The 25,048-nt window shown below is 40.5% G+C and overlaps 1 protein-coding gene across 5 annotated transcripts in view; it reads left to right on the top strand.

Moving 5' to 3' along the window:
* Positions 1 to 25,048, top strand: part of LOC111246314 (metabotropic glutamate receptor 3-like) — a 47,516-nt gene that overhangs the window by 8,069 nt on the left and 14,399 nt on the right. For 2 of the 5 annotated variants that reach the window (XM_086985355.1, XM_022795688.2), the window contains exons 2-5: positions 19,567 to 19,862; positions 22,552 to 22,863; positions 23,318 to 23,501; positions 23,775 to 24,036. In XM_086985355.1, the coding sequence (XP_086841481.1) occupies positions 19,620 to 19,862; positions 22,552 to 22,863; positions 23,318 to 23,501; positions 23,775 to 24,036 (1,001 nt within the window). In that variant the 5' untranslated portion in view covers positions 19,567 to 19,619. Of the gene's footprint in view, positions 1 to 7,176; positions 7,229 to 13,794; positions 14,112 to 14,530; positions 14,677 to 19,566; positions 19,863 to 22,551; positions 22,864 to 23,317; positions 23,502 to 23,774; positions 24,037 to 25,048 lie in introns of those variants that run through there. The other 3 variants (XM_086985352.1, XM_086985353.1, XM_086985354.1) reach the window with 3 other exon arrangements.

Below are 25,048 nucleotides of genomic sequence, written 5' to 3'. Positions count from 1 at the left end.
CTACCAATATTGAAATGTGTCAACGTACGTGGCGACAGACAATTACGTAAAACCTGAAACCGCACGACACCAATGCCAAAGGTTTTTTGATACCAATTATACTTAAGCAGCATCCGGGGCTCATAGCTTCACAAGTTACTTCAACTATTAAATCCCTCATATATTTGGCGTCGTTTTTTTATGATGGCGTATATCATGGCGAACACGATATATTGTCGACCTCGAAATGGCATATTTAAAATTAGACAAAAAAAAAGACATGCAAAGAAAACTGAAAAATTTCTACCAATATTCAGAAAAAAAAATGAAATTAATCTGGTGCGCTTACATATACATCGTAGGAAAAGACAAAAATACGTCTACTTTAATGTACTACGTTAAATTTCCGTCGGATGATAGCTGTGTTTTACCGGAGAGCTAAACTAATCATAACTGGAGTAAGTGGCGGGTCTATCAATATCTATCTCTAGCTTTCAATTTGAACTCAGCGCAAACTGTAGATATTTACTCGTATTTGAATCGTACTTTAAAAACGCTTAAAACGGGTAAGCTGCAGCGAGAAGACGATCGTTTCTGGCCGCAATCATCACTGCGAATTGAGAACAGTACCATGCGATAACAGATGCCGTTATTCTGAATTGACGACAATATTAAAAGTAGATTTAGAAAGACCAGTAGTTTGTTATTTTTATTATTATTAAAAAATATTTACCAACTAAAATACACAACGGAGTGTCTCCTGATAGGACGCATCTATTTTACTGTCGGCGTAGCTTTGTAGAGCAACGGATAGCTGGCATCACAGTATACCAGCAGGGACAAAAAAATTCGAGGAAAAAATTTACCAATGATTGTATGCATTTCGTCTGTGAGTTCATCTTTATTCTTGCTAAGATTTGTAAAGAAGGAACTTCTTCCGCTGACTTAATTTGTTTTGGGGCTTTTTGTATCGATTGCCCAATAAACAGATGGTCAACGTGGAAGGCATCAATGGAGGATATTCATTAATAGGCTCATTTCTTGATTCATGTCTATTGTTGTGGATCTCTTATCCTCTAAGCCGAGCTGCGTAGATTCCAACTGTCGCAGTTCGATAAGAGCTTAGGCTATGATCGGAACATAAGAGAATTTTCGATCAAGGCTTTGTGATTACGGAATCTTTATGTTTTCGATTTTCCGACTCAGTCCGACGTGTTGGATTAAGCTGCGGTCTGCATACATTATCATTGCAATATATTGCAAAAGCACATACTAGAGTTCCCTCTTCAGATCTCATTAAACCAATCAAAGCCTTTCTCTATAAAAAAGCGTTTTTTGATTCCGGTGCCGATATTATGTACAAATATGCCTGCCACAAAACAGCGGAATTTGCGGTTGTTTGGGGACAACCGTTTGACTGCGCAGAAAGTCAGCTGAAGTATAAATAATGTCGTGGACGCAGAATAACTTACAAAAGAACCGTGCGAAGTTTCAAAGCAAACAAGTACATTAAATAAATGATATTTTTTAATAAACCCATAACTTCATCGTTTTAATCCCTGAAAACGACTGAAGTAGGTTTATAGTTCCCTAAAGATCTAGCGTTATGAAATTTGATGTACAGTACTATACTAGCAATGTTGCCAGGTGAAATTGAAAGCGTAGCATATGCAGGCGTCCTGGTGCTGTTAGGATTGAAATTGGAGATTGGAGGACTAGACGAATGCTGCTTGTAACACCAAAATGAAGGAGCATTACCGCCGGAGAAAAAAGGAGGCAATTTTTTTGACGGGTTGGAAAAGGGTTTGGCGAATCACGTATCAAAATTAGCCGTATGGCCAAATAATTAGGAATAGTACTGAATATAAAACTAACGGGCACAGCCCATATTAAATATGTGGCTAGTAAAACAGCAATATGCATCGTAAACTTGACAAGATGTATGCCCAGGGTGGAGGGTGACCGAGCGCACTGGATCTCCATTGCTTCTAAGGCTACTGGCCTCGCTAGTAGCAAAAAGATACTCGATCTGAGCGGCTCTGGGACTGGGCAGATATGGCTCTAGGCAAAAAGAGTAATCGAAATATGCTTTTATCCGTTTAACGGGCAGCTCATCATGAGCGAATTGACTTCCTAAGGTCTTTTTTGGTGTGCGAGAAGACTGAGCGATGTTTGGACAGGCATAAGCCTGCCGATAGTAAGAGGGACCACGTTGAAAAACGACAGCAACTGAGATTGCACCGCAGAACTCCAGTTACTGGAGCTATGTCCTTATATCTGACATAAACAAATCGTTTCACACATCATATGGTAAGCTATCATATGAAGTAACCAAGATGCTTACTGGCTACAGACAATTTCAAACGTTTATAGAAAAATTAGGGAAAACACGGGTTATCATCTGCAACCTGTGTTGCAGGCAGACTTGGGTCTGTCCAACGACACAGAGCGCACGATCTTTAGATGCTAAATTCTCCAAGGCATGAGGCACGAAATCGGGTGCGGTCGCTTAAAGAGGAGAATTAAACAAATAATCGACAACACGATTACATTGCAAGACTCATGGGTCGCTGGTATGATTTCTTTGTAGGTATAATAAGAAAGAAAAAAAAAAGAACTGTTCAACGATGAAGCATATTAGCGTTTAAACGACTTTCCTTTTATGGGTCTCAAGTAATGCTAAACCCCTAGCGATGCATGTGGAGTTGCATGACGAAAGCGTGCATTTATTTTTGCTAAATCCTGGGTTTAGTCGTGATTAGAAACCATCACCATCATCATCACCAGCATCATAATCATCGTCATCATTATCAATGGATTCAATTATTTGGTGGAAGCAAGTTACGTTTGCCCTGATTACGATATATCAGGCAGAAGCTTCAAAATACAACTACGAATGGTTTTCCTTTCGTCTTTGCGTAAAAATATTCCTATTCCACTTACAAAAAAAGTTAAGAAAAGCCTTTATCGTCAACCGGTTCTGTACTCAACCCCTGATAAAGAGCCAATCTGTGTCAATTAGGCACAGTAGGGACGATGAATTCTTAGAGCTTTTGGGAATTCACCCACTGGTCATGATCCAAGTTAGAAATCTTACCACGACAGATGATAGCCACAAACATGGCTAGAGGTGACGCCATCATCGAAGGCGCTGGTATCAATGCTAACTAAGAACTCGCTCGACCAATAGCCGTCAGAAAGTGGCAGTAGGTAAAGCTTGGCATCATCGCCAGGACCGCTAACTCCTCGAAAAGGTCGGTCGACTTCAAGAAACTGAGAAGATCATTCAGGAGACTATCCTATGTATCCATGAAGCCAAAAGGAAAGAGTGGCTGAATTAAAGACAATGCTGGCTATTCTACCATGCTGCCTGCGCATGCGAAGTTCAAACAGATAGTAGACCCGGGCAGTTTGGCAGTCCAGATAAAGAGGGTCATCAAGGCCAGAGAGGGAAATATCTTGTTCAAGTTAATAGAAGTCATTATTAGGGCTCAAAGAAAATCAAAGCTGACCTGCATTCTCGAGTCACTGGTCTCTATAGGGTTTCAAAATAAAACCAGCGCGGGAAATTAACTCCGTCACTGGCTGGTGCTATTCCTAGGAAATAATACTGAGCAGGCTAAAACAGAATTGCTTAAACTAGGAAGAGTAAACCATTCAGCGATGAATATCCTTGTACAGAGGATCATCAGAGTCGCCTGGGCGATTCACCGAATCAACGACGAAACTGCGCCGAAGCGTCACTTTTACAACCTAAAGGCAGGCCACTAAAATGAGCGATTATTTTAAAAATAAACCTGGCGGCAAAGTCTATTACAGATTGTCAGCAGTAGGATACCAGGCACAAGACTTTAGCCCAAGAAGGAGTTTTTACGTATAACGTACAGGGTCACGTTTTTACACAGAATGGCCTGTCTAAAAATGTGTTACAGCTGACTCCCGGATAGTCCTTATGCAAAAGGTTGATTGTTTCCAACTGAAATTGTTTCTTTTTAGGTTAAGTACGAGTAGTCTGGAAATACAGGAAACAAGATTATTACTTGTCCAACCGTTTGAATTCTTTCGTTGAAGAATGGCACTGAATAACGTACCGGCACCATGTAACGGCAGAAGTGGTAGATGCTTCCATGGTGAAACCAGTTCTGTGCGATTTCATTCTCCATGAAGGGATCAGGCTCTTGATGTCCGAGAGAATAAGCAAAATGACTTAAGTAGTCAAGCAAAAAAAAACGGATGCTTACTGTGGCAAAATTGAAACAGGGCTAAGGAATGAAGCAATTACAGTGCTGGGTATTTTTGTATTTTGGTGAATAGGACACTGCCTGGATCTAGCATCGCAGAAAACCGAAGCCATACCCAAAAGCAGTGCGCGAATCCTAACAACCATTCGGAGCATAGCGAGTCCAAGTAAAAAGGCTGGTTAGCTAAATGGGAACACAAATCGCCACTGGGCAAAAGAAATCCAAGTGCTTCTTTAAAGAATACGACAGACGCAAACTGACAAACACCACACGCTATGAACGCAATGACAGCGTCTCATCTCTGGTAGACCAAGTTTCTTTGGCCTCATTGTAGACGTGATATCTATAGTTTTTTCAGTACATGTTCTCGTTCGCTAAGCACCATATGAAGGATGAGCAGCTCTTCGTAAGGTAAACTCCTATGTTTTAGAATCCTTTGCTTATCCGTGGAGAAACAAAAAACTATTAAACTATAAGGCTTTCATAAAATATACTCTTCGTACCACATACGGAGCTTGAAGGACTGGAGCAGGTCACCGAAAAAGAGCCTACTTATAAAGTCGCTGTTCGGGTAAGGCACACCAGTAGTTCGTTAAACTTTTTCTACAGCTATGGCGCAAGTGAATCCATGAATCTTATAAAAAAACCAGTTTTTCTTGAAGGTTACCGTCTTCATAAGATACATATACACCCAAACCTGATCATGGGGCTGGCACAACAGCATTTTGCATGTACGAATTTTATTCTGTATTTGAAATTACACAAAAATTAACAAAACAGAGACAAAAAAATTACTGCTGTTCAAAGTTCTAGCCTTAGCTAATTGGCATCTACGGACGGCAACAGGGTAAACCGTGGGAGAGCCTACTGAATAATATTCGTCCTAACAGGAATCGAGATTCCGCTTTTTCCTACACAAACACAGGTTATAGTGATTTTTGTTCTAGGACCCAATGAACCTCGATTGTGATCGGCCAAAGACGCACGTGTCAAATTTATGTTTACATACATAAGTGTTAGCAGATTTGGACGCGTGCTTATTTTGCCGTTGACTAATTTTAGTAAACTGCTGTACATTGAGCCGTATACGAACACTGGCCCGGTATACGTCAAAAGCCATTTCTATACAAGCAAATATATAGCTTGTAGCGCGATATAGTCCATATAGAGAACTTGTATCGTGCAGTTAGTTTCACTTAGAACCTTTTAGTTTTGGCACGATGTAGTCTGAGCATGGGAATTTCACACTGCAATCGCTTTACTAATAATTGAGTGAAGTAACCTAATTTGGTAAGGTTGTCCTAACGTGAACTACGGCTCGGGGACACGCAGACAGTTGTGCTATTTCATACAACTATAACGACTCTACTATTCGACTCGGAACGGTGCTTTATCTTATAATGTAATAATATGAATTTAGGTAGAAGAGCGGGCCCGCTAGCTCGATCTATTAGAACGTCGTGAACGCACTCTTCGTTCCGCATTAAAAGTCACTTACCTTTGGCAACGACCCGACGTCGTTTGAACTTGAAAAACCTAATAGCTACAATATATACATAGTAGTTTACAGCGAATTTTGAACCCACGAGATTAGTTCCGCACGTACTGCACTGAGTAGCCTGACCAGTTAATGTTCTATTCCGGTCTTCTGTTCTTCCCTGTCTAACGTAAACTTTAGCTTGGGTCCAACTACCGTTCCGCAAAATCGGATAGTTTAAGCGTACCTTTTCATTTTGTCTTCGATCATCGATAGGCTTAGAGAAAGCCAATAGCGACCGAAATATGATATAGTTTGAATACACGTTTTTACGTAATTTTATGATTACTTTAATTCATTTCAATGTATGTGTCTAGATACAATGCAGGATGATGTGTTATTACTGCACCATCGCTGGGACAGGTATAGAATCATCTATTCCTAGACAGTTATTTTCATTCTTATATCAATAAATCTGTCTGCGGGACAGTTTTTCTTATGAGGTCAGTTTTATTCACAAACCACCTCCAGGTAAAAATCTACTACTTCAGAAAGGATCAGTTTCATCTGCGGAGGCAATTTGGATTGAACAAATATAAAATCATTATATAATATTACTTCTATTTTCGATGGCAATGGCTATTAATTCTCCCCCTAAGGCAGAAAGGAATATTGAGATTTATTACTATGTGCTGCATAACTAGCACCCTCTCGCAGGCGCAGCTCGTAATATATCCATTAGAAAAGGAGCTAGGGATCAGTTGAGGAATTCGGCCTGATCACATGGTAGAATAGGGAAGCACGAATGCACTTGATACCCAAACCTCGTATGCGGAAAGAAATCCTTATCTACGCCGTTTTACATATTTGAAAGACGCCTGACTCCTTGTTAGGCTCTAACCCTAATCAGAAGCGTGTTATTTGATAACGGATAGCGTAATAGCATCTACATGCGCTCATCGTACTTGGCTTTCGTACTAGCTTAAATATTTATATAATATTTGTTTAAAATCAGCTTAAGGTAAAGCAATAGTGAAATGAAGCGTGGCACTTACGCCTCGACAAAGCGTTTTAGTAGGGCTAAAAATGTGTCTGAACATCCTGAACATGGTTCCGGTAGAAAAAGGAATACTTTTCGATCGAGGCGATCGAAATCCGACGAAGGCAGCGAATCGTTATCATTTCAGTGCCCAGATTCACAATTACAATTAGGTAGCAAAAAAAAAAACTGACAAACCGATCAACTCTGCTTATCTAGCATTATACCCGCCCCCTATATAATGCCCGGCATGAACGCACCCACGTTTCAACGGACACTGCTCTATTTATTCCCATGCGAATGACTGCCGAGTACAAGCTGCCCTTTACAGATAGACAAATGTTTATAGCAATGCATTTTTCACTACATACCGTGACCGGACAAACTTATTTCACTGTAGTTCATCAGAAAAGGCGCACTAAGCAACACTGGTTTTTCAGATAGCGCGTAAATCGCAACCTGAACCTGACTCGGATGCTGTTCTGCCACAGGGTGAGGCTACGAGGCAATTACCCATTGACTTTCTCAAAAATCATTTAATTAAGTTAAATTGATTAGATGTTTAATCAAGTGCAGAGAAAAAGTTTTCCCTTATTTTAAATCGATTCCGTAATCATTTCCAGCCCACAAGAAATTAGCCTACAAGACTGTCACTTTCAGCTTTTGGTAGGGTTCATAAATTCCTCTACTCCTAGAATGCTACCTGGAATTGGAACCGTATGAAATTCATTTTTACTAAAACGATGCCATTGTATGTACAAACGATGATGCTTAAGCCCGCCTTACTCTTTCGTAAAATATAGATACACACAATGCAGGAAACCACCAAAATTTTTCTTCAAAAGTTCGTAAGCCCACAATGTTTAGACGTCTTAGTATGCACATCGCGATAATGTTGGCAGAAGGAACTTCGCGTTGCTAGAGAGTATGCCATAAAGAGCGTAGTAATCTGCACGAATATTTTACAAATGGTCTTGCAAATCCCGCTAGCGGAAAAAAGTTCTCTAATAGCATATTCTTTAAGAAAATTAAGACTCGCAGCTATTGCGCAATTCGGACGTCCACCTACTATAGCGCTATAAGGTTTTCTATAGTGATAAATACATGAAAAAGGGTCTATAAAAGGGAAGAGTGAATGCGATACATTTGACCCGCTGTAATAAGCCATTGAAAAAAGAATAAGCTAGGAATAGCTAAGAATAGGGACACCCTTTTGCTTATATTTAGCCCGCAACCCTTGACAGGTGCGCGAGATGTCAATAAGGTCCATGTAAGTACACAACTCTACACCGACATCTTGATTAGATTCTCTAAAATATTGCAATTTATTTCGTATCCAAGGGAAAAGCCATGGTTATTATTGAATATTGCAGAAACACTCAGATATTAAGAGATCGTTTTGTGTGAAGCGAATAGCACTAGATCATTTAACCTTGCACCGTAGTGCAGATAAGCATAATTCTGTCAAGGACAAATGATTCTTCATGCAATTAGTTTAGCTAGGACTATTGGAGATTGGATAACAAGAAATATCTGATCAACTAGTACCACAATAAATTAAATACTTCTGTTTGATCTTTAATAAAGTGTTTGTCTCTGTGTAATATGTAACAGTAGGCCCCTTTACTTGGTGGAACTCATACGCTACACAGGACAAGACGATCGATCTGGTTGTTTATCATTAGTCTCACAATGTTAGCAGAAGTGAAACTGTGAGTTTACTGAAGAAAACATCAGTGAGCCGTTACTGCGGTTTCTTTCACCTTCTCTAATTTAGATTTGTAGTTCGCTAATCAACAATTATAGTCCTATTGATCGTGTAACTTCTTGAAGCGGATATGATGAATATGCGACGAGAACCGCAAAATGGAATAGTACGGGAGTAAGTAGAGCGCTGGGGCTGTCTGTGATAAAATTGCAGAGCCTTAAACTGATCGGATCTTGAGTAGACCTAATGGCTGTTGCTTTAGCTAGGTGGACGACCAAAGTTTACAAACATCATTTATTGTTATGTCGTCTTGATCTCAATCGCAAATTATAGTTCAAGCGGAAATAGATAGATGAATTATTGTGGGGCCGAGCTCGATTTCACTGTTTTTCGTATAGTTACCTACGCCGTTTTTTAGCATCTGGCTTGTCGGAGCCACTCGAGCGTTAGCTACAAGCCAATGTAGGAACGAGTCTCTACGCCCTTCATATGGCGGGGACGCTGGCATTACAAATACGAAGCATGACAATTCCACTAATCAAAATAGCGGTTGGGCACGAATGGATAGAAACTCATAGAACACATTGGTGACCAAATCACCTCTATTGAAATTCGAAGGATGGCCGCGATTGGTATTTTTAGGAACATTGTTACTCGCGAAAAGGCTTTAATTTGAGAATGTAGAATGGCTGAAAGGAATACACAAACTGGAGTACGTTCTTATGCCTAAAACCACCACTTTGCCCAAGTAAATCATCAGTCGACTGAACAGTTTTATTTCGACAAAGTGACAGTTTAATCCCGGGCTTAAAAGGCCTGAATAGCTCGACTGGTGGCAGGAAATTTTGACCTTCATAAAGGTCGCGCACATGACCCAAGCTCGTATGTTATGCTTGATATATCTGGAACAACATTTCCAGAGCTGTACAAAATAGAAGTTTTGGATTATGCGTGCATCAGGTTTGGTATGTTGAGAAAATGTTTCTTCGTGAAACCTTCTACATATGATTGACATTTTGTCAAAGAACGTATTGAATTAACAATTTTTTCTCCAGACAAAATACAGCTAATCAAAGTTTAACAAAAGGATATCCACTTCAGTTTGCGTTGAATATTTATATTAAGGTGATTATGTTTAGCGAGTTGGGTGCTTTTTTTTTTCACGAAAATAACCGATAAATCTCTTAGGACAGAGTCTCTATTATTTGTCCGCAGCTGCGTTTCCATTCCTGTCTTTCTCGAATATAGTGGCTACAAAAGCACCGGCGTCACCGACACTTTGATCCCTCCTAATCAACGCTGATTTACACGCCTTCGTTGAATCCCGTCCGGAGTGACGCTATTAGCAAGGAACAACAGCCGTACCAGCGAAGCTGAACCATACGTTCTGATAGTGCCGTAGTGCTTGTAAATGTGGACGCGATAAACGACAAGCGACGAGCAGCACCGTCATGTTAGTTGCGCTACAACTAAGTGCCACGAAGATGTCGTTCGCGCAGCAGCCCTTTTACCTCGCGGAAACAATAACCGGACACGCTCATTAAGGCGACACTGCTCACACCTCGTGTCGAATCAACCCAGCACACCCATAGGCTGTCATGGAGACCCACAGAAAGATAGACGTTAATGGACAAATATATGTTTACGCAGATACAAACATACATATATATAACACACGTGTGTCATCCACCATCCACTCAGCTATCGAGTGGCTGACGGCGTTTCGGTCGGTGATATATCGATCGATCCTGATCACTATTAGGAAAAAAAAACAACAGCAGAAGCTGCAGTAACATCTGCTATCACCGTTTTATGGTAGTGCAATGCTTTTTCAATAGCAATAGCATTGGAGGGCAGCGAAAGGCACTCGTAATTTGCGGCCGTCTCCGATAGCGCACGTGGAACTGGCGGTGGGCGGTCCACCTGGACGTCAAAGACAAATTAACAGTGGCAGTTTATCTGTGGGCGCCGTCGGTTGGTTTAGCGGTGAACATACTGAGACTCAGCTGTAACCACGACAACCAATAGTGTCTGTAGCTATAATTAATAATGCAGCCTATATTCGACGGGGCCTACGCCAGCGTCCTATTGTCCAGCTAATATCGCATTGATTCAGAGCAGCAGCGGATGGCGACGAATGGCCATGGCAGTATGAGAATTAGCTGTCGAGATTTCGAATTAAGTAGGCTATCGTTGAATACGCCTAGGTACGCGTTGATGCTCACGTGTGTATATCTGCAGCGATTCGGAACTTTTCATTCACTTAAATAAAAACAATTCTCGAGAATATTAACGTTTCTATCGGCTCGGTTCTGTTTGGCCATTCGCGCCATGCACGAGAGATAAATGAGGCTCTGGCAACACAAAGCGCGATGCCGCACGGTGCGGCTTCGGTAATTACAGTTGCATTTGTTGTTGTTGTAATGATAGCTATCTTTGGCTGTGATTAGCAATAGTTTTTCTCTCTTTCGATCCATGACTTCATGCGAACCCTATACACAGTGTACGGTACGCCAGCGAGGAGGGCCGGCGAGCACGATCGGAGCCGGGGGGCCTGTGTCAGGGACTGGAAGAACCCGCTGGACGAGAGTACAACGTTTCCAGCAAGAAAAAGCTGGGGCGATAAGGCTTGCATTAGCCGAATTGCTGCGGCACGCGACTTCCGAGAAATGGCTAGCGTTAGCTGTAAAAAGTACACCATTCTATAGCTCTCTACGGCCCTTTGCGTCATATTGTAATTCAAGTCAAGGGGTGGATAACATAACAAACGAAAAATACTGCGCTATTAGCAGGTGACCCGTTAGCAGAGAGAAGCGTGAAGGCTTCTCCTGGCCCTGGGGCAGATTATGACTAAGCGAAATTAATATGAACTCTTGACGTATCAAGGATATAAGCACTGGAAGAAAGATCTAGGGTGAACCGTGTCTGTGACAAGTAGCGACATCTAGTCCACTAATTCATCATTATGCTACTAGATGTATTTCCGGTTGCCGGCTGTGCATTATTGGATTAATTATGGCTCAGCGTTATTAAATCTATTGAAGAAATGTGCAGTCGAACAAATAAATAACATAAAGTTATTACTAAATAAAGACGAATCTGCAAAAGATCTAGTTGTATCATTCTAATCTGTGAAATAATGAAGCTTCTCACCATGGTCAACGCGCCACCTTCTGGTATGCACTTTTCCACGACTGTAAGACGATTCTGTTTAAGTCCAATAAAATCTTCATTTATTGACGTTTTATTAAATGAGTCGACTTAAAAATGTGACGCATTCTTGTATATTAAGGCTGATTTTTGCATTATATATAGACAAATATAGAATTATATTTACACACGATGTGCTCACCACTGTTTACCTAGCGAAAAAGCCCGGGCCGATCCAAATCAAAATTCTGTTCCAGGACGACAATGAATATGTTTATTAGGTTGATGTGTCTACATGGAACAGAAGGTTTTTCGTATTCATTTCAGGCCCCTATTCGCATAGCACAGCTTTGAGGCGGAGCATCGTGTTAGCATAATACGTATCACGTGTATCCCACATATTCCTGAAGAAATATAACAGTTGGCCAGAGCTGTAGGACGCACATTTCAGCAAACAGTTCCTTCTGTTGTATAATATAAAGAACTGCAACCTCATAACATCAAAAAAATATTGAGGGCTCAATAATGGCTAGTGATCTGACAGTTTCACGATTTTAGGTTTGCCTGCATATGGCACCTGTGTTATATTCTGTATGCACGCTGCGCGTTAAACGCAAATTCTACACTGATAGCAGATCTCGGCTGTCCTGTACGTTGTTCTTTTTTTAAACTTTTAAATTTACTGACAACGACGGGAAGAAGTTTCAAAAAATTACACCAGGCTTCCATCTTTTATCTGAAGATAAAACCAATATTTCTAGTTAATATTCTGGGATGTCAGCTGCGCTGGTCATTCACCCCTTGAGTAGTGAGCAGAAAAAGTACATTAGCAAAAAATGATTCAGATTCTGTGAGTTGGTACCTAATCGTACTGTCACATAGTCAATATAGTAATGATGTGAAGAAATTACATAATATCTGAAACTCCAATACGATGCGGACCTCTTAGATCCCCTGGTACAACTGGTATATCATTCTAAAAAAATCATTCGTGACTCCATTTCCAAAGTTACCTTGTCTACTTATTATTCATGTAGCTAACGGCGTTCAAATAGGGCTAATAGGGTATCTCAGTATGTCATTTTTGAATATGGACCCGTATAGGATTTCCGGCCACGAAAAGAGCACACACAAAAAACCGCATATATACATATTTTGTCGGATTCAGAATGATCATTGAGTTCAGCATGGCGAACCACATGTAATGAGATGTGCACAGAAGATATTGGAGATACTGGAACAGCTTGAACAGACCATGCCGCTACTATCAACCATCATCTGATTTTTTGGAAAAAATTCCTTGCTACAACAGGCACTTCTGATGCATTGGCTAATTCTGTGAAGTGAGGTCCGTCCGCTGACTATCGCCCTAAATACTGATGGAACCCTTCTTACTAGTAAGAATATTGCAATTCAAGATCCGATCTGACAAAAAAGATATTACTGTTTTAGTCATTTTGTAGGCTCTTTATACATCATTTAGGTCCGGTGGTATACGTTAATTACACATTTCAATTGCTTCCTCCACGTGTAAGCGTTGCGTATCTTTTATTTGTGCGCTTCGTCAACCTTTTAGGGCCTCTGCACCGTGGCCTCGTTTTCGAGGCATACCATTGTGAACAATCGAATCTTGTCCGTTTGACATCACGAGATCCTTGTTAGCTAGTGTACTTAACTGCCAAACGAACCTCCTGACGGACAGCTCTATCTAAAGGTAAAAAATCACCAAAATCAAAAATGTACTTGAATGTCTGAATTCAGCTAATTATCTCGTTTATTGCACAAGCGGATGAGTGATAACTTCTTAGTCAGAAACTGTAGAAGGTTCGTATTTATAATGTAAACAGTCACACGCACACACCGAGAGGCATCGACGTTGGGGCTGATCCCATTAATACAAGCTGGATTAAAGCCGAGCTTGATGGACAATTATTTTGCGCTGGCTATTCTAGTATTTCGCTAACAAAGCACCAACTCTCTCATTTGTATTCGACGCCGGTACCCCCAGCTGATTGGAAGTATACGAGGCTCAATAGATTCGATCGAGCCGGCCATTGAAGAGAACGTAATTTCGACAGCTAGTAATCTGGCAATGGCGCCATTTTCAAAATGCGGTCGTTAAATGTAATCGATTATTTCGGATTGACAACAACCTAACTTCCGCGCAGTATTCCTTTTGCACATTCAATGCATATTGTATTATTGGATATGTAAACACTGATAATATATAATCACAACAATATTTTCCTAGAAACTAATGTTATTGAGTGAAGTTTACGCTGATAAAAAGCTCGAGCTATTTTAGATCTTGGCGTTTGGACTGACTGACTGACTGAATAGTACAACCAGTGGTTGTCGTGCATGATGTTTTAACTAAAAACATAGGCTTCGACTGAGTAGATTTGGCGTGCTTGGACGGACACAAGTTTACTAATAAAATATATACATGGATGATTCTGTGCCGTGAGCAGTGGGGCATATCTGGCCGAGGACGGAGGAGGGGATAGGGGACTGAAGGTATTTCGAATTTTTCCTGATACTAAAGCTGTTGCTGATAAACTTAGCCTATAAAAGGGGGTGGGAAGACCAGAGACGCAATCTGTGGCCCTTTGCCTAAACTAATTATTTGCAAAAAACATATTTACGAGTTAGCCAGTTTTAACTTTTCTGAGTTCTGAATTGTTTAGTCAAGTGTATGCAATTATAGAAGAGTGTTCCTCCATGATACACGCCTGTTTGGCGGTAGGTACTTGTGAACGAAACCACTGTCGAATACAATCTCTTCGCCTATATTTCACTCACATAATGCACCGAGTTCGCCGTACGCTCTCCTCGCGTACATTTCTATAGACAGCGACAATAATGAAATTGCTTCGGGTAACGCATTGCCTCAATTCTGTGCTCGCTGTTTTCGTATGCAATGATCAAAGTTGTCGCGCCCATACTGGGAGCTATGGCAGCTCCATATGCTTCGGTCATCACAGTTACTCTATTGACGGCATAGTTATATTTTATGTGTATAAAGTTCCTGTAACAACGGGCGATGCCAGCTCATTCTAATGTGGCTTTGTGTCAGATCAATGTAAGTAAGACTCATAGCATTGGCTTAGATCAATGCGAACATGATAATTTCGTGATCGCTTTTACCTGTCGTTGAAATAGTCATTTTATTCGTATCGTCTTCACGAAGTGGGATCCGTCGTCAGCAAGTAACGAAATACTTGTCTAATTGTATAGCTAGGTTTAAAAGTGGCTCATTAGTTTCAATTATTTATGCATTGTGGACAATTTGAGGGCATTATGGGAAATAAGTTATGATACAGTGTCGTGCGGTGCATTAGGCAGCTAAACATGAATTTTCGAGTTATATCCTATAGGGGTACTTAGGCGATAGCTTTATTTTTGCCTTTCTTTTTTGATATTCGATGGACCCTGCGGGAAAAACTGTTACACTTTCCCGATGAGCTAGGCTACTTTACAGGTTTTTGTCAACCAGGAATCTCTCATCTATACCTCTGATGAGTTGTCGTTTCATTCATTACTTGTTTCGGTGGGAAAATTACAATGCGTAATGTTTTTGACTAATTCGGTTCGTGTTTATACAACAGATGTCTTTGGACCTAACGTAGCAGTTTGAGGAAATACTTGTCATTGTGTTAGTTTGGAGTTAGCTAACCTAGCTGGTCTAGACCTGACATGTCACAGTGGAAACCCTTGTTCTTGTGTTGTCGCTCCGCGGTTAATCTCACTAGTTGCATGTGACATTTTACAGTCTCTGAACTATATATAGGCAAAATACATACATGCACAAAAAGGGCGCCAAAAAGTAAATGTCCTGTCTTTTCGTGTTTCATCGTAGAGTACTGGTGTCTCGCTGTGGACATATTCAAGCGCGGGCGTCGAGTCTATCGTTCGAACCCGAATAACTACGCCGAACCCCTAGACGTACTGCTTGTTAGGCCTAATTGCGTTGACAGCAACGCCTTTCTTCTGAAAGTGTAACTTATTCGTCTAAACAATGCCTATCATTGGACCAGGGTGAATGACTCGAAATGGTTTAGGTAATGCTCACTGTTTGTGACACTTTCTATGATAAACTCAAGATTCGATCGTTAATCTCTTCCTTTTCATCGATAGTCGCTACAATATCTAGCTGGCACGTTTACCATAGTAAAGGTTTTGTGGATGGTACTTTTGGACAACCGTTACATTTTCAATGGCTGTGGAATAAATACACTGTTGTGAAAACATGGCGCTGGCATTGAAATGAGCCTCGACGACATTCATAGACGCAAACCCTAGGTAGCAGATAGACATTTACGTTGTGCCTGAGGCCAAAGGAGCGTTTCGCGGCATTGCGGAAAGAAACTCATATACGGACAGTAAATGTTACAAAAAAACCACGTAGCATAATTGTGAAATATATGCACGTTCAGAACAATGCCATGCACGCAGCAAACCGCTTGCCCGCCTGATTATGCAGAAAGATGTTTGATCTGAAACTGTTTCGGGATTACCCGGTCTGTCGTTCGTTGATCGTTTGTCGGTGAGCAAGTACTTGGTATGACTGCCAGAGATCCGAAAGAAATAACTTAGATGAACGAAGCATATCCTCGCGGATTTCCATCGGATTTTAGGACATGTCTATTTGAGGTCTGCAAGCTTGACACTTAATTGATTAAATAAGAGCTATAATCTTGCATAATCGAAAATAGGAGACAAACATTACTCGCAACAACCTTAAATGTGACAGCTATGCTTGCGTCACTCAGAATCGATTAAGTGTATTTTGTGCCTATTATCGGTACTTGGCAATTGAACGACCTTCTATTCAATGAACGCGTTTATCTGAACTGATTAGTAATCACAGAAGAAATATGGTACATTTGTGTCAGGTAATTACTACGAACTTGTTTATGTGGCAACCAGTGACCTCTAGTAGCGTTTGCTCAAACTGCATGATCTTATCGACTTCTGTTAAACGTTTATCACACGCTCGCCCGACAAATACAGTTGCAGGTTACGACAGCAGTTAGATATATAAACGTAAATAGTTTGCCAATCAGTACTGCAACAGTTAATAAACAGGATATAGCGAAAGTGTACAGATCAAGCATGAGTATATCTCCTGTGGGCGAAAGGACAATATGTCTCGATGGCACGATGGCTTGCGCAGTTCTGGCGCTCTTTGAGAACTATTTTCGGTTGGCCATCGTTTTACAAGACTTGTTAGGACCTTTAAGGGCTGCGTGTCTCTATTCGTCCGCGTGCATTGCATTTTCTGGGTTTGATGTTAAATCTGATACATTGATCATTGCTCATAGTGCGTACAACGCCAAATGGGCTCTTACAAACGTCTCTACTAGATCGCCACCATTGTTGTGTGTGTCCTTCTGCTAATACTTCGGCTGCTGGCTTCCAAACGTATGTTTTTTTTTTGTTTAAGGATCATGAGGAGCGTTTCAGGTGAATGATGGAGCTACGTAATGCAAACGCAAAATCGACGGAAACAAGCAAGTGCTTTGAAAGCATTAAAAAAAATTATCTACCAGCCCGATGAAAGGCAACATTGATAGGCCACGAAGTATGTATGTGAGCCTTGGTTCGTTGAGATTGTTAACTGACAGCGCCCTTCTTCCTCTCTTATCATCGTTATATTTTGCTTTATTATGTAAGATTTATCAGTGTTGAATCACACGCCAGCTATGCAGCATGCACTTTCATAGCGGACATCATTAAAACCAAGTGGTCCTTGGCTTCAACTTATTTGCAGATAAGTTTATTTCGATTTGGCATTGATATAAAAAAAGACGGCTGTTGGCTCTAAAGCAGAACATAATATAATTTATAGGGCGCTGGTGACTTTTCCTGCTAACACATCCCAGGTTAACGCACCTCGCAGATTTTACTCCATGTATAAGCATATAGCTATGCCAAAGCACTCACAGGCTATTATAGTGCTTGGTAAAGACAACAACGAATACAAATCGGTGAATACAGCTTCCGAATAATTTCGAAAACGAAGCTCGTCGTAGGAGTATTGACTAACTGCATATAGGAAGATCTATTGGGTGATCAACGGGTTCCTCTAAAAGACAATCCGCTTTACGAACGTGTGACAATGTTTAGTTGAAAATAAATGCTCGCTAATCGTACGGAGAACTACGGAAAGACATGGCCTTAAATAATGACTAGTTGACGGTGGTTGCGAGTACGGAGTGCGCAGGAGCTGCGAAGAGCGTTGAATCAAATCCAAGAACCTTTACACCTATCTAACTGCTGGAAATTTTTTCTTGTTCTTGAAGTGATATTTTTTGTCGCCTACTGTCGAGAAGAGCTGTAGGGTCGTTGGTCATCTTGTACCATACCAGGTGCATATGAGATGTTACAATTAGTTTCTATTACTTTAATAGACAATTACTTCCGATCCGAATTCGAATTTTTTCTCTTCGTAGGACAAATCTTTAGCCACGTCCAGACATTCCGATCAAAGTCAGTACACTAAAAAACACTACTATGACATATGAGGTCGAACACTTTAGTCCTATCAGGATACGGTCCCCTGCATACGTGACCTTTTGTCATAGCTGCTTCTAATGTAGTTAGACACCTCATAGTTGTTAGTCCTAGATGGAGCACTCGGAAAGCTTGTTGTAGAAACAGGCTAGGACAGGAGATGTGCACTAAGTAGGACTTCGATTGTAGCTTTCACCTATATGTATAGGAGAAATATTATGGCAAATTTTAAGGAGCACAACTGGAGAGAGTGGATAAATTCTACACATGGGGTGAGGGGTGCAGCGAATAATCTAATTATTAATAAAAATCCGATACGATAGTGCGACATTCCCTCATTTACAAGGGAGTTTTCCGAATAGATCATCAAATATTTTTCGTTTTTAATTTGTGTTTTAATTCATTTAAATTAACACGCTGTGAGTACGAACTCCAACAACGGCAAAGTATGAGTCAAGCCAGTAGACAAGATGTGTATTGCCGGGCTGGAAAAAGCAATTATACTTCTCTCGCGTCTTTCTATCCTACTGACCTGATTCTAGGTACAACATTTATTTCAGAGGGTTAAACTGCAACTAAAAAAAAGACACATTTCTTTGTCACAGCTTTTAATTAGTTCTGCAATAGCAGCCCCTATGTGTATTCTCTCTGATTCAGTGATTAGTTGTGCTATTCAATATAAGTTTTTGTAAAGGCTTATTATTTACGAAAATTTAAGAAAATCTAACGTATGCATACGTTGACGCACGTCCATCTTGTTTGGACGTACGCATACATTGCCTTACATTATATGACTACCACCACATAGCTGCTACCATTTCTACTAGCTTTATGGGTACAGGTATTAAGTTCATATGTTAAAAACGAATATAAATAGGTAAATATCACATAAGGATTCCATTGAAAAAACAACGTTTTGTTTATGATATTAGTGAACTTCCTTTAACGAAACAAATTATATCTAAAATTTGTTGTATTATCGTATTGTCAATGCGTATGCAACAGTCGTACTGGTGAGGATTCGGATGGTCTTAGCTGCCAGTCAACCCGAAATACGTACTCTGCATAAACTCCATAAGCTAATACAATATCGAACCCACTATAGATATATATCTATATATATATATATTTTTTTTTTTTTTTCGCCGCAAACGTATAATTTGATCAGTTGTTCTTACTCGAACTTAATTATCTAAGTGTTTTTCATAATTTGTTACGAATAAAAGCTTGACTTTGTCGCTAGTCTTGTTAGGGACATTAAATTATTGTCGTAGTATCACAGACAAACGATGATCTATAGGTAGAACCATGGTCTAATTCGAGATAAACTTCTACTTGGTATGGCAGCCATGGATAGGGTACTTAGTCACTACATGTCGCGATCTGTTCCAGCCGTATTTTTTCGCTTCTTTGTTATAAATTGGCTTACGTTCTAGTCCCTTTTTCAATGTGCCAGTCTGTTAGGGAAGATGACCCCAGCGAGGAAGCGGAACTGTTACCTTCGCTGAGATGCGGCGCCTCTTCACAATAGCAACGATAACAGTACTACTGTCGCTCTGGCCAAGAGCATCCCTCAATGGACGCAACAGTATCGTTGGCGCCGTTTACGAGTACGAAGACCGAGAAGTTCACAGTTACTTCTACAAATCTATCGATCCGGAAGATTTTCTTCTTGGAGTTATCGTGCCGGTGCACTCCCAACCTAACCTAACTGAGGTGAACCCGTTGAGGTGCGGCGACGTCTTGGAACAGGCAAGAACTATTTACGTTTGATGATACTATGGTGCAACTTAATGGACTGATTTAGTATAGGCTTTGAGATTTTTCTTCAGTTTCGATGCGGTTTTCAGGTCAACATTAAAGCCCCGTCTATCATTTGACCGGCGCCCCTATCGCCCTCAATACCGTATTTCTGGACTATTCAAAGTTGTAGCGGTAAGAGGACGGCAATCTTCAGAAACAATTTCAGTTCTCGACACAGAGGAGGCACCTTGGAATGCTCGTAATATTGCGTTTAACGGGCAAGAAAAAAAACGTTTTATACAGCAAGGTGGCGTAATTTTATGTACTTCATGACAGCAAATACCACATGAGCTTTTTCTATGTCTATAAGGTAAATAGAACAAAATATTTCATTGTAGAAGAAAGATTAAAGTAGACCTATGAAGTGACCCAAGAGTCAGGGCCAAACTAATTTTCAATTCTGAAAAGAAATAGGCCCACAGTTGCAACAGATACTGTCTAAGTTCTAAGGCTTATTTCTTTAATAATATAGCTTGCATTTATATGAGGTGACCAAAGGATTATACGTTGCTCCGGTGGGGCCTTCCAAATGGAATGAACAGCATATCCTTTAACTGAAATAGCCGCTTTTTTAATATTTAAGCGAGAACTTCACCGTTATGACCCGCACAACCCCGGTTATGTCCTGTATGCCGGATATGTTAAAAGTTTCATACTGTTCACTGTCAACGATAAGTATCGTGTTAACGTGTTGAAAGATTACGTCAGTTAATTCTGATCATCATCGCCATTAAACTGCGTTTAATTATTAACTTTTAATTAAATATAACCATTAAAAGGCCCGGACCTCCTTTTCATATTGAATAGGGTTTAAGTGTATGATAAGTGAAAATAGTTTGTCAAACTACAGGTTTCGTGTCTGATTGACAACACGTTTTTGCCTTAATTTTATGGCAGCTTGAGTCAAAGTGCCCGAAATTCTGAACTAACACAAAATTAGTGATTTTAGAATGATGAAAGCTCGGCGATGACCTCGAACAAATACGTTGCCTTCGTTCGATTTAACGACGTATAGATGTGAATGGCACACATTTGAGGCGGCAATGACTAGTCCGTCAAAGCCCTATCCTTTTTTCGCTGTAGTGACTCGACATTAAAGAGCCCGACGTTACCTCTTCTGAAATGTTTATTTGGACGGTACTTGTCATCAGCTGGATAAGCAGTCGTCATAGCTGCACTGATGACAGGGACGTCATTGTGCAAACTAGGCAGGATGTGCCCAAGAAAATATTCTATTGTTTTTGCCCATTTCCTATTGTTGCATTTATAGTGTGTTTGCGACACGCGTTTCCCGACATCTCCCGACAGTGTAGTCAGAGAGTAGTCTGTATCCAGGTGGCGCGGATGTTTGTATCTTATTTCTTAAGCCTTAGTTCTTCGTCATATCTGCATAGCACTTCGCATAAAAGTTATTACAATGTTGCTCTCGATGCCATTTTTTTTGAGTAAAGCTTTTTTATAGTTATCGTAATTATAATAAATGATTTAAATTAATTGATTTACAATATAATCCAATAAAAGACGGCATGTGTTTAGACATCGTTCTCCGGCTCGCCGGAACCGCGGCGCGCATAGTGAATAAAACACAGAACATCTTGAGTCGCTTATAATTTACATAGTTTAATAAATTATAACTGTCGGCTGCTTTAATAAACGCTCTTTGTGGCTTGAATACTCAGCTGAGAGAGCGGACTATAACGTCATGCAATCAAATTTTTATTGGCTTTTTCAAGCCAGATCTGCTCCAGGTGTCGCGCACGAGAGCATGCATTAAGAAGTGGGTATGTACCTCGTATTGGTAAACAGGCCTGATCAGATAGCGGTTGAATTACAACAAATCGATAGATCAGTGCAGTATTTCGAAAAAAGAATCGATAGTTAAGTGGGCGTGAAACAGATACGTGGAAATCGACGAAAGGGAATCGTCGCACTGAGTGCCCAACGTTGCGTTTTAGGCGAATGTTGTCCATGATACAGATGGTTCTTGAAAATTCATTCTTTTAGATCATTTATACGTGCGAACAGTTGATACTATTGGGTAGTTGCAATGTGTTCACACTGATGGACTTCTACAGCTTGTTTGGATGATACGTTGTATCAATTTTACTACGATCGCGTTTACTGTTCGGTAAATTTGGAACTATCTCATTCCAGATAGTTCGAATGAGCTGGACCGCATAAGGGTTATTTGCCTAAAGGGAGTTTTTAAGTTTAAGAACAAGTTTTTAAAGCGATAAATAGATCACTTCTCCGACTAAACTTCCAACGCTAATTCAACCTGCAGCTAGCAGGAACTTAGTAAAGGCGTTTACTGAACTAAGTAAAAATTATATTTGATACTGACTTGGGTTTCTGCAAGAGCCCACCGCAGCATGGGAACGACTTGTAACTGAGTTCACCCTGGACATTCAGCCTATGTTTGCTAGAAAGTGCTGGAAACGCCTGTCACACTGACTAGCTATATCCCATGGCTATTTTACATCTAAGAAAACGATTAATTATATTGTTCTCTTTAGATATCAATGTTCTTGAGCAAGAAAAACTTGTTCAGTGAGGCCAGACATTGCTCATTCTACCGTAAGCTCAGCTCAAAAGCATATCATAAAGAGACACCCTGTCATATTTTGCACCGAAGCAGGAGGGTATCCAGAGGGTGGAAATGGCCTTGCGAACAGTAGCAGAGATCAACGAACGCCGCGATCTTCTACCCAATACGACCTTAGGCATACATGTCCGGGATTCATGCAACTATCCTCCGATAGCCCTAGAGCAAACAATTAATTACATTCGGGCTTCCGTCTGGCATGACAGCGATTACCAAGAGACACCGTATCCGTGGAGTCAGTCTCACTCAATTGAAACATACAGCCTAAAGAAATGCACAGTACCAGAAAAACGAAGAAATCTTGTTGCCGTTGTTGGACCAGCAACTTGCACCGGTATCATTCAGGTAAGTGTTGCCATAAATGATATAAGCCTTTTTCCTGAACGCCAAAACACCTTGATCGATGTTGCTGAGTTTTAAAACTGGATCATTTGCGCCCATTGCATGACAATTACGGTGCGTATATTGAATGTGTGCGAGGCTCTCAACACATGATACTAGAGAAAAAAAATTAGCTGGACGTTGGCATAGCAAAGCTACAGGAGAGAGCAGTCTATTTGTAAAGCCATCCCTTTTCTAATTAGGAACACTGTTCTAATGGTTGGCATCGAGTAAAGGATCCAGATGATATAGGGCTATCTCATTTTAAACGCCCTTCAGGTTAAGGTAAACATCAGACTCTAATTGGGTTAATTGTTCGGTTCTGTACAGCTCCAAGACGTCAGTCAGAGAGTTTCGGGCGCTTGATTGAATACCTTTAGGAACTGTCGAGCTCGAAATGCGATTGAGAATGTTTCAGGTGAAAAACCTTCTACAACTATTCGGCATCCCTCAGATAGGTTACTCAGCAACGGCAGCTATTCCCGCCGAATACTCCAAGTACTTCCTGTCAGTGATTCCAAATGACACCGATCAGAATCGGGCTATGCTTGACATACTCGTACGCTTCAACTGGACATACGTCTACACGATCCATTCGAGCGGTATAACTTATAACTGATGACGACTTATAACTATAATAAGGATAATTAGGTGTGACCTTAGGCTCTGTGTTCATATTCTCTAGCAGAGTTTTTTTTTTGGTGAGAGGTGTGTTAATGTCTTTATTGCTATTACTTGACAATAATTCTCCTTCCTTGCTCTCTAACTGTGCCGTGATCTACTGCTATTTTCTTTGATCATGGCTAATCTGTAACGGTTATATTTGCATTAGCACTAACCATGTTAACGGTCACCTGATGCCCTCTAATGCACAGATGATGATTACGGGCCTATGGCGATGCACGACTTCAAAATCAAGGCGTACACGCGAGGGATCTGCGTGGCGAAAAGTTCCACGCTTTCGCCAACGTCACAGACGAGTGATTACGAGGCAGCCGTACGTAAGATGATGAATACACCCGTAAGGTCCACTGGTGCTCGGGTTATCGTTGCCTACCTCGAAAAGAAGATACTTATGCGTTTCCTGCACACCCTTAAGCACCTAAACGCCACCCACAGGTTCCTGATCCTTGCCAGGTCGGTGAAGAAAAGCGTTTGTGTTTCGGCATTCAATGCTGCCACAGCATGCAAGTAGAATCCATACCATACGTTTAGCAAGCCAAGATGACCACTACACTAACGAAAAGTTAATCGGTTTCTTTAATATAGTGATTTAGTCACTCTCTATCTGATACACATTTTTTCGTTCCGTTCTCCGGCCACACCATTTTAGTATTTCTTTGAATGACGAACATAAGGAGTTTCATCGATTCCCTTCGGTATTATCTTTCACTTAAATGTATGTAAAATCCATAACTTCCAGTGCTTTGAACGCAGCAGTCTTGATGTAAGTTGATATAATGCTTAGACGCACTCTCTTGAAAGAAGGAATTAGGAACTTATTCGAACGTATACCAGTGACCAATGCAAACGAATCGGCATCTCCAGGCCAAAGCCATTGTCCTATCTTATGTGTCATGTTTGGGGCGCTCCGTAGTACAAAAATGTTACTCTTTTTTCTATTAGATGCAATTTCTCCACGTACAAAAAACATTTGTTTTGAGGATAATTTATACTAGCTATACTAGTACTAGTGTCCTTCAGAAGATGTAATCTAATTTTTGATTCTATAGTACAATATTTATGGCTTAGGTGTCTGATACGATGGGTCACTCAGTTCACTAAAATCACCGTAAGGGAATAGGATAAATTTATCTTATGTTTACTTTTCTTTTTTTTTTTAGAGAGATCATATAAAAATGTAGAACAGTAGCAATAAATTGACGTATAATCGCACTTGGGTATATCACTAAGATCACAACCCGCCTCAAAATAAAAGGCGTAATTTACAAAATCTTTTCCTTTTTTCCCTTCAATGCTGCTTCATCAAAGTTATAACTTCCTGTAGTAACTGCTGAGCTAGTAACACACGTACTAAACTTGATAAAATCTTATCAAAATAACTATTATCCTGCAAAGGCTTGATTTGGTCTCATGCTACTTAATTTGGATCATTTAATGATTTGTGCGTATATCATATAATTTTTTG

Source organism: Varroa destructor, unplaced genomic scaffold (genome assembly GCF_002443255.2).
Source record: "Varroa destructor unplaced genomic scaffold, Vdes_3.0 BEIS01000003.1, whole genome shotgun sequence".
In the NCBI taxonomy this organism is placed as follows: Eukaryota; Metazoa; Arthropoda; class Arachnida; order Mesostigmata; family Varroidae; genus Varroa; species Varroa destructor.
The sequence above is the reverse complement of the archived record's forward strand: the minus strand, read 5'-3'. Positions and strand labels throughout refer to the sequence as shown.